The sequence below is a fragment of the Phyllostomus hastatus genome, unplaced genomic scaffold (assembly GCF_019186645.2).
Source record: "Phyllostomus hastatus isolate PE091 unplaced genomic scaffold, TTU_PhHast_1.1 phas_contig_58, whole genome shotgun sequence".
Lineage (NCBI taxonomy): Eukaryota > Metazoa > Chordata > Mammalia > Chiroptera > Phyllostomidae > Phyllostomus > Phyllostomus hastatus.
Window position 1 is genome coordinate 8,632,824 of NW_025333916.1, and position 20,544 is coordinate 8,653,367.

General features: G+C 36.0%; 1 protein-coding gene across 2 annotated transcripts; it reads left to right on the forward strand.

The window, feature by feature from the left end:
• Positions 1–441: 441 nt before the first annotated feature.
• On the forward strand, positions 442–14,768 carry ARRDC3 (arrestin domain containing 3). 2 transcript variants are annotated; one of them, XR_006786733.1, is made up of 8 exons: positions 442–959; positions 4,764–4,845; positions 6,678–6,825; positions 7,791–7,893; positions 8,486–8,742; positions 9,094–9,256; positions 9,490–9,682; positions 12,080–14,768. XR_006786733.1 is itself a non-coding variant. In XM_045847917.1 (8 exons), exons 1-8 carry the CDS (start codon positions 680–682, stop codon positions 12,134–12,136), a joined length of 1,245 nt encoding a protein of 414 aa, XP_045703873.1. In that variant the 5' UTR covers positions 442–679; the 3' UTR covers positions 12,137–14,768. The 2 variants fall into 2 exon arrangements, 1 of the variants encoding a protein (XP_045703873.1); XM_045847917.1 differs by having other exon boundaries at positions 9,528–9,682.
• Positions 14,769–20,544: the final 5,776 nt, after the last annotated feature.

Sequence of the window (20,544 nt, forward strand, 5' to 3'; positions counted from 1 at the left end):
CCGGTTATTCCCCTTCCCCCATCTCTCCTCGCACATCACTTTTTCCTTTTTCCAGCAAGGCCCTGGTCAAAATCCTGCAGTGACAGTAAAGGACGCTTCGTTCAAGTCACTCAGCAGTTTATCCTTACTAGGCTTTGCAAACAGCTCCCTACCCAACCCTTCTCCCCAGGGGCCCCTGAGCCATTATCTTTAAATAGAGTATGCTGGTAAGGGGCTCCAGGCTGCACGTCGAGGATTTACGGCAGCCTGACTACCAATAGGAGCCCACAATGAACAGAAGTCGCGTTCAGCCTCCCGGCAGCCCCAGAGTCTTCTTCCCCAAGCTGTGCACCTACTGTACCCGAGAGCTAGGGAGCGAGCCCGGCGCCGGAGGGCGGGCAGCAGCCGCGGCGTGCGCATGCGCAGTGGGGTTGTTTTTCACAAAGCTGCATTTAAAGTGAGCTGGCAAGATCCAGTCGCCGTCTTTGTAAGGAGACCACTGAGACTAGCAGGACCGCGGAGCAGCAGCCTCTTTGCTGCCCTGACTTTTTAAGAAATTTCAATGAACTATTTGTAAAGAATCACTGATCTTGCCCGCAAGCTTTTTGCACGGCAAATTCATCGATCGGTGTTAAGATCACATTTTATATGTGGTCTTGACTTGTCTTACATTTTATTTTTATAGATTTTTGTTATAAACATGGTGCTGGGAAAGGTGAAGAGTTTGACAATAAGCTTGGACTGTCTTAATGACAGCAATGTCCCTGTGTATTCTAGTGGGGATACAGTCTCAGGAAGGGTGAATTTAGAAGTTACTGGGGAAATCAGAGTAAAATCTCTTAAAATTCATGCAAGAGGACATGCAAAAGTACGCTGGACCGAATCTAGAAACGCCGGCTCCAATACTGCCTACACGCAGAATTATACTGAAGAAGTAGAGTATTTCAACCATAAAGACATCTTAATTGGACATGAAAGAGGTAAGTTTTTATATCATTCAAAAATGATAAAAAAAACTATTTTCTTTGGGAATGTACCTTTTAATTTTTTCTGAATTAACATAATTCTATTCCTAGCATACACGTAGCAGTTTGAGAAAAGATTAGCAAACTTGGAAGATTTTGATTCTCCTTGACATTTATCGTGTGTTAAGTCGTAATGCATGCAGGCATCTGCAAAGTGACTGCAAACTGCACTTACTCAACCACCTCTATAGCCGGCTCGGTATGTGCCATACGCACTTGCCATCCATTTGCACCTTACTTACAAATTCGGCTTAAACCTGTTTCAGTAATTTTACTGTTTTCAACTGAATTGCTAAAAGCTGTAGTCCAATGTTAGATTTTTTTTTTTTGTCTGTACTCTACAACCTTAGGTCTTAAAATCTAAGATTCAGTCAAGTAATGGATTAACATTTTTTAAGTGGGTTAATAGGTGTATTTCATTTTTAACATTGACACACATAAAACTTTAAAGAATTGATCATTGTTCTTTGATAAAGGGTATCTGTACCTTATTTTGACATATGGTATCAACACCCCACGTGTTTTTTCCCTATTTTCAGTTCTTTAAGAAATTTATAAGGACATTCTCTATCATTGTGGTAGGTTACAAATCAGTTTTAGAAACCATTCACAGTCAGTAATTTTCCTTTTCGAGCATCATGCCTAACTTTGAAACATGCATTCAATGAAACCGATGCTAGTCAAATGAAATTGAAAAGTATTTGGCACATTGGATTTGAGTTTTGGTTTGAAAAGATAAGGGGTTGTCAGACGTTGAAGGGGTCCCGAGATTTCAAATCTATTGTTTAAATCGTTACATTGGGGAAATATAGACGACTCTAAGCTTGTTTTTCTAAGTTTCCACCCTTTGTTAGAAGCGGTTCAATCCTGTTTCGGACCAGTTCTGGGGGGTGGTGAGGAGGGGCGCTTGCTCAGCTCTCAGCAGATTGGTTGCACGCGTCAGGTGGTGGCGATGACTTAATTCCTAGACCAAGAAGAATATAATGTTAAAACTGGTTATGTAATATTGTACTTCTCCTTTTTAATGCAATATTTAGTTCAAATGTGGACTATTTTTCAAAGAGTAGAATAGATTTTTACCCTCGTTTTTAATATTAAAATATACACATGCCTGAGGAGTGCCAATTGAGCCTTAGGCAAGTGTAGAAATGAAGGATGCTGTCAGTTAACAGCATTAATGCATTTTCTAAAAATATTAAGTCATTTAACTAGGTTTCAGTTACACATAAGTAATTTACATCCTGAAGTAACTCCTAGTTAATCTCAACCAAGCAATAATGCTGATAAGAAGTGCTAATGTCTAATGACAATCGTCGTGTGTCTTCCAAAGCAGAAAAGTGAGTTTGAACCTTTCTGGATATTGCAGGTCTTTTTAAAATGATGAGAGCAAAGGTTTTTATGAGTTGAGACTCGAAATGGGGTAGAAGTAGAATAACGATTTACAGGGACAAACGCAATTTTATTAGCTGCTCCATGATCTCCGGAGCAGCATATTTTCCATGAAAACAAGCTATGTGCCCTGTAACACCCCCCCCCCACACACACACACACACAAAACCCTCAAACCCCTGCAAAGCATGGACGAGATCTTAGCCTGGAACAGTTTCAATGACTTTAAACCGGGACCTCTCAAACTAGCCTGGTGAGTGAGACCCCGCCCCGGGCGATCAGCGATAGGCGGAGCTCGGTTTGTTAGCCTGTTGCTAAGGCGATGCCAGGCTCTGATTGGATTGGGCGCGGGCGGGTGGGGAGAGTGGGTCGCGCCCATGGGGGCGAGGCTTGAAACCGGCGTGCGCCGGTAAAGATCCCTCCAGAGTGGTCGCCCCCGCCCTAACTTGCTTCTGTCTCCCTGTTTCTGGAGGTGTTCGTCGCCTCATCACCTCGGCCTGTTTTGGGCCCCGCAATTAGTGATTTCAGGCATCAAAAGAGTAGATGGGATAAGCTCCTGCTGGTCTTAAGGTGCCGGACGGACCACAGCGCAACTTCAGCTGACAATCCTATCCCGTGGGAACTTGCATGGATAGAATTCGCAGGACCCCATTTTTCTATTTTTTCCAGTGGAAGACGTCAGGTAGCTTCTGTGACCCGTTTGTTTTTTCTTAGCTAAAACAAAGCGTATTTCCCGAACTACGTAGGTAGGAGATCCGCTACCTTGATTTGACCTGAGAGCCCAGAGGCTGGCTAGGAAGGAAAAGTGACCCTAAAATCTAAAGGTGGGCGAAGGCCTTGGCGAGTATTCACTCCACTACTCATTGTTTCCCTGAGCGTTTGCCCTTCCCCAATCCTTCACCGCCCCTGTCTCTCACCGCAACTGTAAAGGTGTTGGGGTGGCCCAAGCCAGATAGAACCGGTCACCGGCTGGGGCGTGTTAAGCGGAAGCGCCGCCGCACGGTCGCCCCGCCCCCGGTCCAGCAGGGTAGGCTGCGCGAGCGCCAGCGACGTATGCTGTATGTATAGCGGGGCGCGCGGGCGACGGCGGCGCGCGGGCGGGCCGGCTGGGATCTGCTGGTGCCGGTTTAGGCCGGTCCTCTCCTGCTCCGTTCTAGTTCTTGATTGACAGCCCGGCACTTGTTTACCACGGCGCGGCTGCCGTGGCTCGCCTCAATGAGACTGCTGAGCTGGCACAAAAAGGGAGCAAGAAGGGAAGAAGGGAAAGGGAGGCAAACTTGGGGCGCTCTCGAGGGAAGCGAATTTAAATGGCCCTCCGCTCACCAGCCAGTTTTTGGTGCTGAAATCCGTTTAGAGGATTTTTCACTGGGGACGAGGAAAATGTTACTGAGGTGAAAAGGAGTAATCGAGGTTTGGGGATAAAAGTATCCATACATAGGCGCTCCCCCCCCCTTTTTTTTAAGAGGGGAGAGTCGTAGTTCTTGTGTATATTCACTACTTTGGTGAGGGAAAGTTAAATGATCATTCCAGTTTGACAAAGGTATTATGATACCGCGAAAACTGCATAGAAAAGACCTGGTTAGAACCTTAAAAAGAAATCATGTTTTAAAATTCAGAACCCCCTCCCCCTTTTTTAGTTAACGTATTTTGGGGACATTTAAAAAATAATATGACCAAAAGCAGTTGGTTGTAAAATCAACTTTTACAAGTAAGTGGAAACATCCTAGACTACATTTCTCAAGGATATAGGGCAGTGTTGTCCAGTTATCAGGCACCTTTTAAATTTCGGAGATATATACACACACACACACACACACACACACACACACAGACTTGGATGTTGCTAGGATACACTGTCATTGTTATCCATGAAACTGGCATTAAAATCACTTTGTTTAAATTCCAACAACAATTTGACAGTTTTCTAATGATTTTATACTTGTAACATCGTCATTTGCATCAACTGACATTTTTAAAGGTTTACGTGAACAGTTCTTATTCCTTGTCTCTGTGTGTGTGTGTAGTCTTAATATGATAAATTTAAGGGAATAAAGACATAGATAACACGTTAGCCTGAGATCTGAATCTTTAGTTGAGCATATTACTCTGTTAGATACAGAATTCAAGTCACTCTCCAGTAAAGGATACTTACGGGGTATAGATACTATCTCCATGTCACTGATGAGGCAACTGAAGGCAACTGGAATTTTTATTTTACCCAGAGAAGTGAAGTTTGAGTTAGAACTTGTATCTCTCAGACTCTAAAACTTACCACCTTATTATTATATGAGCATCTTTAAAGATATGCCACCATGAAGAGTGTGTAAAGGTTTGATAACAGGTTTTTTGTTTGCTTTTTCTGTGTTTTAGATGATGATAATTCTGAAGAAGGCTTTAACACCATTCATTCAGGAAGGCATGAATATGCATTTAGCTTCGAGCTTCCGCAGACGTAAGTATTAGAAGTAACTGGCACTTTTCATAGACATTCGTTCTTTTCAAATTAAAAAATATTATAATTTTAAATATTTTTAGTTAAAAAAAACTTTTCATTACTGAATCTTGCTTAGAGGAAAACAATATATTTAAAAAGCTATTTTTTAATGAAGTTTGAAACTATAGAAGGCAAACCTTAGTTCTTAGTACCCTACCTCCAGATTTATGTGGTTTATAAACCTTGAGTATTTCACTTCACGTAAGTGAATTGAAAGATGTTATTCAAATAGTTAAGCACTGAGTGCTTCGTTTACCCATCAGTTAGCATTAGCAGAAAAGGTAAGACATTTACTAAATCTCTCTTCAGTAATTTATACAAATTCAGTGTTCTAGCTTTTCTTCTATTGTTAACCAACAGCAGCAGTAAGCTGAGAACATAAACATGATTAGGAATACTCTAACTTTAGGAGTGATGTTCTTTTGATGTGAATGCCATAGCTTCTGTGCGAAGAACTGTTGAGGTCACACAAGAGATGTTATGACCTGGACTTAAAAGGAAACATCCATTATAGATATGTTAGTGTAAGGCTTGGGATCTAGTAGGAAAGAAAGAAGGAAATGGGTATATTTTTTAATGTAATACAAGATTGTTACAAAAAATTATAATTTCTTTTTAAAAAAGAATGCCTTTGACAGATATAACGTAAGGTGGCACTTGTGCTCAATGTTCTGGAGGATAAACTTAACTTACAGAAGAATTTATCAATTGCAATATGTACATGATTTTATATTCGTTAATTTAGTGCCAAGTTTTTTTCTGTGAATAAGAGTTTATAAATGGTATTTTTCAGTATTCTATTTATCATGTTACAGAACATCATTTTAAACATAATGCCCTAATTTACTTTCTAAGAGAAGTATTCTAAGGATGTGAATACAATAAGGTTAATACTGGGCCTAGCAAAATACTACATTTTGTTTTTCTGTGATATATAAGTTAATGCAAGAATCTAAATGCTAAAAAAAAAAAAAAAACTTCAAAAACACTGCTACTTTCCATACTAATCTAGGCTAGAGCTCTAGCTTGTACATAATTGAACATTGGGCATTTTTCTAGTAAAATTATGAAAAAGAGACTAAAAATCTTTTGCAAGTAATAAAACCTAGCAAGGTTGAAAACAGCTCTGATTCCCTTGATATACAGGTCAACAGAAATGGTTCTTTTTCATTTTTCAGCCTATAAAGTTAGAAACATGGCCCAAAAAAAGAGAACATGGGTAAACCGGGAAATACAAAAAGTTCCTTAGCATTACAGTGGACTTAATCAAAATATGAAGTTTTGGAAACTATAACAACTGTTGCAGCCTTTTCTAGACCTTCTTAAGTAGTTGCTATAACTAGAGGTAGTAATTCCTAGCAAGTGAATAGTGGAGCACTGTAAGGAGTTTGGTCTTAATGCTTATCCAGTGTCTATAATTTCTCAATTAAAATAGTTAAGCCATTCTCAATTTTATTTTTAAATTAAATTCTTGACCTTTTCAAGAATTGTTCATTTCCAAATTTTCATAATTTTGCCATCAACATTAAAAGTAGCTTCTTCTTTGTTTAAAGGGATTGTATTCTTCTGACTTTTTAAAAATAAAATTTCTGTAATATTTCCAAATATCTATTATTTGAAAACAGTAATTTCCCCCAATGACTTATCCCTTTGGAAATTTATAAAAATACATGTTTGCTACCTGAGTGGTATATAAACAGTACAATATATTAATACTTCTGTGCTGATCTACTATATAATTACTAGAAAGAGGTATGACATTAATATACTGACCTTTATATTCTACACAGACCACTTGCTACCTCATTCGAAGGCCGACATGGCAGTGTGCGCTATTGGGTGAAAGCCGAATTGCACAGGCCTTGGCTTCTACCAGTAAAATTAAAGAAGGAATTTACAGTCTTTGAGCATATAGATATCAACACTCCTTCATTACTGGTAAGAATTGACTGAATTCTTCATTTTTTGTTTTTGGTGTATCAATACCAAAGAATCACCTAAGCTGTAATTTTATAATTTTAAAATAGTGTTTTTATTTTAAACTTTCATAAATACTAATTTTAAAAATGCAGTTAAAGAGGCATATACAAACTATGAAGAATATGGTCATATTTCCTGATACTGTAATGACATTAAATAAAATTTAAAAGTAAGACCAATATGTGGAATGAAATATCTCTTATTCAGAAGATAATACCAGTAACAAAAAATCTTTTTCCTGGATAATTTTAGTAGAAGAGTAATGGTAGTTTTCATACTATTATAAGACATCACTTAACTTGAAATTACAATGTGAAGTTTGTATTGCTTTACATTATTCCATTGCAGGGATGTCAGACAATGGGGAGATTATCACTTTTGTCGAAAAACTTAATTGCATTTTAAAATAAATTCTTTTATTCCACAAAATTCAAATTTGACTTCAAAACATTAATTGGTTTAACAAATAATATCTTTAAGCAAATAAGAATTTTAAAAATTAGTTTTTGGTTTTTTGGGTTGTTTTACATACTGATATTTTCATACTGTCAAAGAAGGATGTTAACGTGATTATAACCAAGTTGCTTTCCAAGCTGTGTTTTTAAGGCAGTTTAAATGGAATGTGGAAAGGGTTTTGGTTAGTTGGTTGGTTTTTAATTACTATATATATATAAATAGTGTGGGCTAAAACTATGTTTATGGAATATGGTGTTAAGCCCTGTACCCTTTTTTCTTTAATTGAAAGAAAACTTATATAAAAACAAAAATTGTATAATGTATTTAAAAAAGCATATATGACTTAAAATAAAACAGCACTGCTTTTACTTTTATATACTCCAAGAACTTAGAATTGTATTTTAAAACATTTTATTATTGTCCTGACTTGTAACATTGATCTTTTTCTCTAAATTTATTTCTTGCAGTCACCCCAAGCAGGCACAAAAGAAAAGACTCTCTGTTGCTGGTTCTGTACCTCAGGCCCAATATCCTTAAGTGCCAAAATCGAAAGGAAGGGCTATACCCCAGGTATGTATGAAGTGAATTCCCACAGAAAACAATCTTTCTTCACTTAGCTTTTTTTGTTTAAATTCATAATATTTCTAGCAAATTCAAATAGGATACTGCATTCTTTGATAAAATAACCCAAGTTGAGCTTATCCATTTTTCATTCATAAATTGGAATGTAGTCTCTTTTTTTCTTTTTCTTTTTTTTAATTTTTTTTTTTTTTAAGATTTGTTTTTAGAGAGAGGAAAAGGGGGGGAAAAAAAGAGAGAGAGAGACTTTGATTGGTTGCTTCTTCTATGCACCCTGACTGGGGACCAAACCTGCAACCCAGGCATGTGCTCTGAGCAGGAAATCAAATCAGTGACCCCTCACTTTGTGGATTGATGCCCACTGAGCCACACCAGTCAGGGTTCTAGTTTAGTTTTTTAAAGAGCTGCTGTAAATGCCTAGTTAATTTTTATAACTCTTAAGTTACTTGCCACTCTTAGGACAGCTTTTCATCCATGTAGTCTGCTGAACTTTTCAGTGTTAGGGTAGGAATCTGCATTTGTTTTGGCAATTTTGTTTGTTTTGTTTTGTTTTCTTAACAGTAGAATTTGTTTTCCTCTCTAGGTGAATCAATTCAGATATTTGCTGAGATTGAGAACTGCTCTTCCCGAATGGTGGTGCCAAAGGCAGCCATTTACCAAACACAGGCCTTCTATGCCAAAGGGAAAATGAAGGAAGTAAAACAGCTTGTGGCTAACTTGCGTGGAGAATCCTTATCATCTGGAAAGACAGAGACGTGGAATGGCAAGTTGCTGAAAATTCCACCTGTTTCTCCATCTATCCTCGACTGTAGTATAATCCGTGTGGAATATTCACTAATGGTATGCATAAATTTAAGGGTGTTTTTTTTTTTTTCCATTTTTAAAGTCTTACAGTCATGAGGATATCATTTTGTTTTACATCCAGGATTTGATTTTTATATTCCATATATGATACACAAATAAATATAAGTGTTTATGTAATCTGAATTATAATTACTAGTTTTATGTGTATATATATGTACTATATATACAGTATTACAATGAATAAACTTTTCTTGTATATGATACATTTATAAGTAAAAAACTAAATGAGGACCTCAGATAACATTAAGTCAGATAATATTGGGTTATTAGTTTTTAAAAAGGAAATGTACTTCCATTCTAAACCTAGCACCTCCTTTTACTGTTTAGGTATATGTGGATATTCCTGGAGCTATGGATTTATTTCTTAATTTGCCTCTTGTCATCGGTACCATTCCTCTACATCCATTTGGTAGCAGAACCTCAAGTGTAAGCAGCCAATGTAGCATGAATATGAACTGGCTTGGTTTATCCCTACCTGAAAGACCTGAAGGTAATTTGACATAATGTATACCTAAGTTAAATCTCTTATTATTTTCAAGAACATAATTTTGCTCTTGCTGTTTTATAAGTAGATAAATATTTGTCTGTACCTGAAGAGTAGATGTGCCCCTGGTATTAGATTTAAAACATATATCCCCCTAGTTTTGAACACAAAACAATTATTATTTTACTTTGATATTTCTTTTTAATACCTACTATTCTGTGTATTTTGACATGCATAAGAACATGCTGTTCGAATTGCGTGTATCTTTTTCCTTCAGCACCACCCAGCTATGCAGAAGTGGTAACAGAGGAACAAAGGCGGAACAATCTTGCTCCAGTGAATGCTTGTGATGACTTTGAGAGAGCACTTCAAGGACCACTGTTTGCATATATCCAGGAGTTTCGGTTCTTGCCTCCACCTCTTTATTCAGAGGTAAGCACCAATTCCTTAAAGTGTAAAATGGGCTGGCTGGCTGTCTTGGGAAAAAACATCATTGCAGACTTTTTAAAAATAAAGTTAGTTTTTGATTATCAAATTAATTATTGGAAAATAATTTAAAAGCAAAGATTAATGGTTAGATTACTAAGTATGACCCAGAAGTATGACTGTTCAGTTTTATTATTGGGAAAATAAAGAATAATGATCTCATCTCATGCTTTCGAAAATTCCAAGTAAAGGAATAATTTGTATTTTTTAAGCATTAATAGAACGGATTTTTTGCAAGCATTGACTAATAGAATTTACTCACCAATTTATTTTACTCACCATCCTTTTCCAATGTAATTCTTGCATATTTTAACATTCTCAGCCATGAGGGAAAAAGGACATTTGCAATAACATCTTAAACAACATTCTTACACTGTTAGATTATTTTTATTCATCTCATGTTAATGACAGTTAAGCCCTTATGTGAATAAAACATGGCCCTTATTTGGGAGGAGTCCACAGTCTGGTGAGAAAAACAAACTTAGAAGCAAAATATTATGCAACAATGAGAAAAAACTGCACAGGCTTCCCTGAGAAAGGTGATAAGCTAAACCTTGAAAAATAGTACTCCTCAAAAGGTTAGGGTAGTTTAGGCAAAAAGAACATGTGCAAAGGCAGGTAAGTGGTGGTGGAGGGCATGCAGCAATTTCAATTCAGAACACTTCAGAAAGAAAGCATCTATACTATACGTAATACACGTTTTGAGGGGCTTTAAGGTTAGGCTTGATACCAGTATAATACTAGATTTTGTGAATTGCTAAAATTAGCCTTTTCCTTTTGGTTACTATAGTTTATAGACAGCTATTTCACACTGAAATATTTCCAAATAAGACATAAAAGAATTATTTCAACAAATTTTTCTTATCCCTCTTCCCTCCATCACCGTGCCATGGCTGGAAGAGTTGGTTTTCCTTTGCATGTAGCTAATCTGAGATATACTTTATTCATTGATTATAGGATATTCGCAATCTATTCTTGCAAATTCTTGATTAGACATAATTTTTCTATCCAACTATTCCTTATTCATAAAATTTTCCATTAGATGCCAAAAATAATTCTCCCACTTGTTACAGATTTAGTTACCATAAGTTTATTCAGAAATTTCTCTTGTCTTATTCATTCAGCCATTTCTCATTGGCTCTGAGGCTTCTCCACTGTCCAGGCATTTTAAAAGAATGGCAATTTCTCCACTTTTAAGTAATTTGTCATAAAATTTTACCTCTCTTCAAAAATGAGCTAAAGAAAATTAAGAGAATTTAAAACTTTTAAAACCCTAAATTGGTTCAGGTTGCAATTTAATTAACATCTATCCATATAGAGGAGAGGTTAACAAGCTATATTAATTTTTTACTTTTTTTCTTCTTTAAAAGATAGTCATTAAAAGAAAGTTGTGTAGCTTGTTTCCTTCAAAAATGTGTTTTACCTAAAGTGTCTGAGGCACTTTGAATTGTCCCACATGTAAATGCAGATACATACCGTAGGTTATCCAATAAATCTTTCAATAAAAGAAATGAATTAAAACCAACAGTTTGCCTTCCTGTTCTTTTTCTCTTTGAACCTGAGATGCAACCAAAATACATGTACTTTTAATAAATGCATGTGTGTGTGCAAGTCTCTCCAGAGATAAAGTGGAAAGCCTCTCTATCTCTGGTAGGTTCAGCATCGCTATTTCTTTTATTTTTATAGATTTTATTTATTTACTTTCAGAGACAGGGGAAGGGAGGGAGAAAGGAGGAGAGAAACATCAGTGTATGAGAGATACATTTTTCTGTTGCCTCTCACCTGACCCAAACTGGGAATCTGGCTCTCAACCCATGCCCTGACTGGGAATCAAACCAGCAGCAACCTTTAGGTTGGCAAGCCAGCTTTCAGTCCACTGAGCCACACCAGCCAGGGCAGCATTGCTGTTTCTTGAGACTCACTATTCCTGGTCCCTTTATGAGGTTTTATATCCATGAGTTTTACTACCTCACATAGTACCAAGAACATTGTTTATACAACTGCATTCTTGCTGAAGCCTACTGAAGAGGGATACTTTACAAAAATTGTTAAAAAGATGTTTTACATTATGTATTTGAATGTAATGAACTACCAGGTGCTGAGTAAAACTGGATTCACTGATAAAATTTTATCATTAGCTTTTCAGTCAGACCTTTATAAATTTTGTTAGTTTAATAATTAGATATCAGGTATTTTATAGATAATACTAATAATGTTTTCTCCCCATACAAGCTTCTGTATGTTCTTTCTAATTAGGTTTCTCAACTAATACTCAAAACCTTAGTCATTTGCTGCATTTTCTCTAGACCTTATCAAATAATTTACTCGTTTTCTTCTTTCTAGATTGATCCAAATCCTGATCAGTCAGCCGAGGATAGACCATCCTGCCCCTCTCGTTGAAGGAACACTGCGGTTAAATCAAGTTGATGTGGATTCCGAACTGTATCTCTTCCTGGCTGAGAACAGAGAAGTATCTTGGAGACACGTTTTCAGAGGAAGTGGAATTGCTCTTGCCCAGAAAGGTGGCGAATACATGAAACAACCAGTGATCATGCTTTAGAAGCCTACAGCAACATTCTGGGACTGCTCCAATATGCTTGAAGATCTAAGCTTTTCTCCTTTAAAACTGGCACATACCAGGAGCAGTCTTAGCCTATGGTCATACGTGTCAAGATACCACATTATAAAGAAGGATGATTTCCTTCTTTTGATTTGAAAATTTGCACATGCCCAATGCTTACATTGTGCAGTTCAATGTCACTACAGCTTCTTTTTTTTCCATTTATGCCAGACTCTTGATACTCTTTTTAAAACTTGTTTGTGGTCAGCACAACAAGGAACAAAAGAAAGCTTTGAAAGAAACTTTAACATGGGAAAAAAAAAACGCACTGACATTTTTTTTTTTAATTTAATATAACCTGGACTTTACCTGCGTATGCACATGCTCAGAAATTGTCCTACTAGGCTGACCATGTATCACCTCTTCAGCTTGGATCCTATTGTGGATTTATTTACAAACATCAAATGCCTTCAAGCCAATCCCTCTTGCTGTATGTTTTGCAGCCTACTGTAGTAGATACGCAACAGATATGTGGGAAAAGAGATAAGAGGAGGAAGCTAATAAGAGACTTTGTCAAGATTGTATACCTTCTTGGTTTCTTTTAAGAATTTGTTGCCTTTCTACTATAACAGCAAAGCAGCATTTTGTTACTGACTGCCTAAAATCACTTAATCTCAGGTGAACGCATCACTTGCCAAACTGTTGGAATGCTATTTTGTGTTTTGTTGCACTGTTATTTTTTTGTTGTTGTTGTTTGGTTGGTTGGCTTTTTGGAGAGGGAAATTTGGAAAAGGGACATACACAAAAGTGATAACCCACCCACATTCCCTTTTTATCATTACATATAAGAAGAAACTAGAAGAGCTAAGAATGGAGTAAAGAAAGGCAGTATGGCAGGCACCAGCAAAGAGTTAAGGGCTGTTGCTCTTTAAAATTATTGTTATTTTTATTACTTTAAAAGTGTGGAAGTTTTCCAGTCACTAGAGAGAAGGAGAAAATGCATTTATTTTTATACAGAGTTACTTACTTACCTCCAAACACATATGTTGGGAAATCATTTTTGCTGGTGCATGTTTCGGTTATGATTAGAGAGCTCAATTTATACATTTCCTATCCTGTTCAAGCTTGACAGAGCTTGAAAACCCAAGTTTATTCTAAAAGTATGTAACTTCAAAATTATGAATAGTAGAATGTGCTAGAATGTTTTATATTTTTTTTAATGAGAATATTTTTTCCATTACCTAAAGAACATTTTGCTGAACATGGGAAATCACTGACTTTTGAGTGTATGTAGATAAGGTAGGAAAAATAACTATATCAGTAAATTACAGTTTATATTAAAGATAACTTAGAGTTGGCTTAAAAAATACACCAGCATTCATGATGACACTTAGAATGGTGTTTTTCAAGGTACCAAGTGTACTGATTGTCGTATTTTAGAAGGAATTCAGCTGATATTTTCAATGAAAACCAGCATCTCTGATGTTACAACATACGTGTGAAATGGGTGTTAACATCTATCCTGCCATTTAACACCCCACATTTAATAAAAGTGACTGAAATAATTGTAACTCTGGCTTGGTGCTTGACCTGGTTAAATACTGTCTTAAAACTTCATACAAAACAAATAGGCTTTTCCATAAGTGGCCTTTAAGAAAACATGGAAGATAATTCATGTTTGAAAAATGCTGACAGGGTGAAGAAAGCCCAGTGTAAAAATGAATCACGTTTTAAGTGATTCAGTTAAAGGGTTTGGGCTCCCGTAGCAAACTAATACTAGATAATAAGGAAATGGGGGTGAAATATTTTTTTATTGTTAAGTCATTTTGTGAATGTCCCCCTCAAAAAAAGCTAATGGAATATTTGGCGTAAAGGGCATTTGGTGGTTTTTTGTTTGGGGTGAGGGGGGGTTGTCAGAAAAATCCCTTTTCTTTTTTTATGTCTAACTTCTAGGGAACAATTGTTGATATGCATAACATTGGAATATTTACCACCATATATTCATAAATAACACAGGAAAGCAAGAATGACCAATAGTCTGGTAATTGGCATTGGGTCAAAAAATAAAATACAAAATTCAAAGTAAATAAAACTTTATAAAATAAAGTTTTATTTTCCCCATTAAAGTATTTCTTTACTTTCATTTAGAGGCATTTAATCTTTCCTAAATATTGGTCAATTCCTGATAAAAGATGTGAGGTTCACAGTTGTATTCCAGTATTCAAGATAGATTCCTGATTTTTCAATTAGGAAAAGTAAAATCCAAAATGTTAAAACAAAGTGCAATATTAAGTGTTTGCTTTATAGGTTATACTCTATGGCTGTTTGTAATTTCTCTTCCCTTTTTTATTTGGTGCTGAATATGTCCTTGTAGGCTCTGTTTTAAGAAAACAGTATGTGGGAAATGATTTCATTTTTCCTATTGCTCTTGTGGAAAATAAAGTGTTCTGTTTTTTTTCCTTTTTTGTAAAATTGTTTGAAGATTTATTTGAATCTTAGATTATATTAATAACTCATCATGCATGCAAACACGTAAGATTACTATTAAACTCATAAACCATCCTGGGTAAGAATTGTTTTTAGACTCTACTAAAAGAAAATTACTGAAGGTTTAAAAGGAATTTTGAATACCAATTATTTTACTTAATAAATCATTAAGGGTACTTCTTTATAAAACTTGCCTTATATGAACCAAATTTAAGCAGGTAGTTCAACTTAAATACAAATCCCTCTCACTGGAATATGTCCCAAGTTTCTAGTGTTTCTCGAGCACATAAATTTAAAAGCTACCATATTCTAATACTACAAAGACAATTTTTCTAACTTAAAAGTAAGTTTTTGAGAATTTTTTCTCAGTGTCTGGATTTTATAGTGATGCATAACATTAGAATTTGTCTTTCAGTGTTTATACATATATGTGGACGAGCCATCTGGTTGTATCTGTGCCTTACTAAAAGATTCTCCCATATTCCTAAATGTAATTGACAAAAAAAATGTGTTGCAAAGACACATTTACATTTAGATATTTATAATCAATTCCATGGAAGTATACTGTCATTCTTATCTAAAAGCCATCAATCTACATCATCTTCATACAATAAGGAGAGATGTAGGTCCTGTGTTATGGCTAGAAGATTCCTTGAACGAGATGTGTGCATTTTGATTTCTTCATCTACAAAGTGGAAAAAATAGTCTAAAGTCCTTTTTATCCCTGGAGGTATGAGGTTATAATATGTTTTAAATAATGTTCTAAGTCAATTATAACATGGAAATTAAGTACATTGCTTCTAAATTTGCATTAGAATACTTAAGACTGATTTATTTACCTCTCAAGTTTGGCAGTTACCCAGGCACAGCTTTTGCATTAAGTCATCCATCATTACCCAACTCCCTGGTCATTATGGCCAAGCTTGATATATTTATTAGGACTTTTGACTGTAACAAGAAACTCTGACTAGCTTAAGTAAAATCTAGTGATTTCAGGGATAAGCGTTATTAAGCACATTAAGATCCAGAAATCTAAATAATGCCCTAAGGATACACTCTCATCTCTCATCTGTTTACTTACCCTTTTTCATATTACTAGCCTTACTCTTTCATGTTAGATGGGCCAGGAAAAATGACCCCAGCTTTCATAGCTCATTGAAGAAATGTCTACTGGAGTCCCCAAATCACTTGTTTGGGGACATTCTGATTGGCCAGTATGTTGAGTCATGTTTCATAACACATAATATGGGTTTCCCAATAGAAAATGTTCTATTTCCAGAAGAAGGGAGAAAAGAGGTCACAACATTCTTGGTATTTCAAGGGTCCAAAACAATAGTAATGGCATGACCTGAGATCTTGTGAAAAAAAGCCGAGTGTCAGTATTTGCCCCAGAATCGTGACCCAACCTACCTGTGTAGATGATTCCCAGGTGATGTGTAACTACAGTAGAGTTTGAGAAACTTTACAGAACACCAAACAAAAGTAAGAGATGAAAACACTACGGAGTAGGCAACTTTGTTTTCATGAATCCCAAACTGTAACTGAGTTGAGGACTTGAGGTACTTAGGTGAGAAATATACCATTTTTAATCCCAAACCATATTTATGACTTGATGTTTTTGAGACCAAACTTTGTAACTACTGAGATGATGGCAATTATATGACTTTGGAATTCAAATTCCTATGTTAACAATGAGCAATCAAAAACTTCCATGACGGAATGATTAAATATTGTGCCTTTTCACATCTTGATTTCAAAAGAAATACACAAGGGAGATACATTTTTCGATTCATGAGAAAAATCTTGTTGATACAACAGGTCCTCAAATAATGTTTTGTTACAATGTTGATGAGTAAAAAAAATTGACTCCTGCCCTCCCCATGTCTGTGGGTTTTCTCTGAGTTTCCAGGTTTCCTCCCACATCTCAAAGATGTGCATGTGAGGTGAATTTGTGTATGTACATCATCCCAATGTGAGTAAGAGTGGGTGTGGGTGTGAGTGTGCCCTGCAATGGAAGGGAGGCCTGGCCAGGGTAGGAACCCACCTTGCATCCTAGCTGCAGAAACAGGATCCTTCCAGCTACCACCCTGAACTGGAATAAGCAGGTTGGAAAAGAATGATCTTACTTATTTTTATTCATTTTTTCTTAAATGTATTTATAGCTCACATTTATTTCATTGTTTGATTTTAGAAGTGTTTTGAGTCTTTATTTAAATGTTTGGTGATGTATTTGTGACCAGAAATATGCCATGGGAACTTAACTCTTATGCATAGCAATTGGCCTATGGTAAAATCGGTTCCATTACACATCATTTTGCTTAAAGTCACATTTCCAAGAAACCATCAATGATGTAAAGTGAGGACTTACTGTTGCTGTATAAGGAAATTTATTTTGACTTTTGAGGAATGTAATCTTCAACCTTTTTAAAAATTTTTTTTAAAATAAACCAGGAGATGTAGTAAACACATGAACATAGAAAGGTCACTTCAAATCCAAAACAGGTAGTAGTTTAAAAATCCAAAAGTACATGCCCAACTGGAAACAGAACCAGTATCACTGTCTTTGACTACTGCAAACATAAGCAAAAAAAAATTTTTTTTCAAACCAGCTTCACAAATACCAACTTAGACAAGTGAAGTTAAGATGCCATACAGAGTAAAAAGCAATAAAGTTGCTTTATAATAGTTTCTAGCATTTATATGTTAAAAGTATATAGCCTAATGTTAGTCAAGTAAACATGTTTATGACATTTATATTTAAAAATTCTGATACATCATAGCCAGTTCTACTGGAAATTAATTTTGCTACTTCTAAATTCAAAACTTATTAACCTCTCAACAACATTTTCCAATCCAAACAAAATGATTATTATCCCTGGCCCTGGTAGGTCTCATGGAACATCAACAAAGTTAAAATAATGAGCTAGAACATCACTTTGTATAATTTAGAGGTTTGTATATTATTTACACAAACAGCCTTACCAGTGAACAGAAGGATATAAAAGATTAAAATATACTTCCATAATTTTTAACCTTATAAGATGATGTTAATTTTGTCAACTCAGAAGTCTAACAGTAATGATACTAGTGAAAGTATTACACTGCTACAACTTTTGATGACATGAATTTTTATAAAAAGGAAAAACTGATCCTTATTGCATAGAGGAATTTGTATTTGTTTTGGCCATTTTTGTCAAATGAATTAATAGCTTAACTAGTGACAGAAATTAAAAAAAAACAATGTTAGAAAAAGCAGCCAGTTTCTGCTTTATTTGCTTTTTTTTTTTTAAGGAAATAGACATTTCCACCTTCTAGTGCAAGGCACATTTTTATAATCTAGACATCTTGACAGGTCTGAATCCCAAAGAGTAGTACTCAAGATGTTTAGAATAATAGGAAAATAACAGGAAACTAAGATACAGCTTGTGCATCATGAAAACAAACAGTATGTTAGCAACCTATGAAAGCATACTCAGAACCTACAACAAAATCACGTATATGTGTTCTTCTCCAAATTATTAATTCCAAAGTTGCAAAAGCAGAGGAGAAATGTTTCCTCTCTTTCTCTCTTCTTCTTCCCCATTGGACAGCCAACTCTAGGAAACCCTTGTGAGGAGACAGCAGTGGACAAATGTCTCTGGCTAGTGATCTGAGTCATGTTTCATAACACATATTATGGGTTTGCAATAGAAAATGTTCTATCTCCAGAAGAAGGGAGAAAAGACGTCACAACATTCTTGCTATTTCAAGGGTCCAAAACAATAGTAATGGCATGACCTGGGAAAAGTCAGAAAAGCAGAGTGTCAGTATTTATCCCAGAATCGTGACCCGGCCTACCTATGTCCATGATTCCCAGGTGATTTGTAACAACAATAGAATTTGAGAAGCTTTACAGAACACCAAACAAAAGTAAGAGATGAAAACACTACAAAGTAGGCAACTTTGTTTTCATGAATCCCAAGCTGTAACTGAGCTGAGGATTTAGGGTACTTAAGTGACAAATACACCATTTTTAATTCCAAACCATATTTATGGCATGATATTTGAGCAGACTGATCAGGAAAAGCCCAATAAATGCCCTCATTCCACTGTCTCCTGTATTAGTGTCCTATGGCTACCTCAACCAAGTTCCACAAACAGAAGACTTAAAACAACCAAAATCTACTCTCTAACAGTTCTGTGTGCCTGAAGTTCAAAATCATGGCAGGGCCATATTTCTTGTGAAGACTGGAGAGGAAAATCTTTCCCTGCCTCTTGTTCCTGGTGGTGGCTGGCAATCTTTAGCTTTTCTGGACTTGCAGATGATCACTGGGATCTCTGCCTCTGTTATCTAATGGCCATCTTGTCCCTGTCTCTATACATTCTCTAGGAGTCTTCTTATAAGGACACAGTCATACTGAATTAAAGGCCTACCCTACTCCAGTATGACCTGATATTAACTAATTACATCTGCAATGACCCTTGTCTAAATATGGTCACATTCTGAGATATTGGAATTAGAGCTTCAACATACCATTTTTTTAAACCCAGAATGTTCTCCTTCCCTCTAAAAAATTAATAATTTAACAAACAGAAGCATACATACATAGCTGTCAGAGGGAAGGGAGATTGGAAGGGCTGAGTGAAAAAAGGTGAAAGGACTAAGAAAAAGAGGGAAAAAATATATATATATACAGGGGTGGGTAAAAGTAGGCCTACAGTTGTTTGTATGGGAAAAGACAGGCAGGTTGTGATGATTACAAAAGATTTATTAATTCTGTGTTTCACATACAACTGTAAACCTCCTTTTGCTCACCCCTATATATTGCTGTTTCTAGTCATGTCCTGAAGCATTTTAATTCTTTATCCTAACATTAGAAATATATATTAAAATTGTTCAATGCAGAGCACACTCTCCCTTCCCACAGGAGAATGAAAATTGCATCCCCCTGGCTGAGCTAAAACACCAGAGTCTCACCAGAGCAGAGGGCAGTAGACCATCACAGAGTGGATCAAACCCCCTCTGTGCAAAGCAGAGCAGCACAGAGCAGAACAGAGCAGAGCAGACCATGGAGGAGCAGACCAGAGCTGTTTCGAAGAGAGGCTCCTGGCCCCAGAGCTCTTCTACCACCATGCTCTTTTTCAGCAAAACTGTAGCACTATTGAGCTGTTTACGTTGAATAAAGTTTCCTGTTTTACTGCAACCCCCGCCCCAAAAATTTTCTCAATGGTAAGTAAAAATACACATATCTTCAGGATAGAATTAGGAAGAGCCTGGTTACCTTAAGTATGAAAGAAATTTATCCCTAAATAACCGAACTAAATTCAAGTTACATGGTTCAATTATGTGGTATTCTGAAAGTAGGGTCCCACCTTAACTTAATCCCCATTGAATAAAAGGTAAACTATTCAGCTACAAGAAATTGCAGAAATCATGGAAAAATATCAATTTTAATGATGAAGAAGAAACCAAGGTCCATGGAGTTTACTAATGTATGCATTATGATCAGCTAGCTAGAGAAAGATTGGAATCTAGGATTCCTTTTTCTAAAAATAATGTTTTTATTTTTCAATTACAGTTGACATACATTATTATTAGTTACAGGTTCACAACCCAGTGATTAGACATTATATAATTAGTAAATGATCATCGCAATAAATCTAGTACCCATCTGACACCCTATATAGTTATTAGAATATTATTGGTTATATTCCCTATGCTGCACTTCACATCCCCATGACTATTCTTTTTTAAATATATTTTATTGATTATGCTATTACA

Bases quoted from the DNA above. Each gene is read 5' to 3' on its own strand.
- ARRDC3 (XM_045847917.1), top strand. From the start codon at position 680: ATGGTGCTGGGAAAGGTGAAGAGTTTGACAATAAGCTTGGACTGTCTT. The intron at 7,894-8,485 runs GTATGTATGAAG...TTTCCTCTCTAG, and splicing joins AAGGAAGGGCTATACCCCAG to GTGAATCAATTCAGATATTT. The intron at 9,683-12,079 runs GTAAGCACCAAT...TCTTCTTTCTAG, and splicing joins CTCCACCTCTTTATTCAGAG to ATTGATCCAAATCCTGATCA.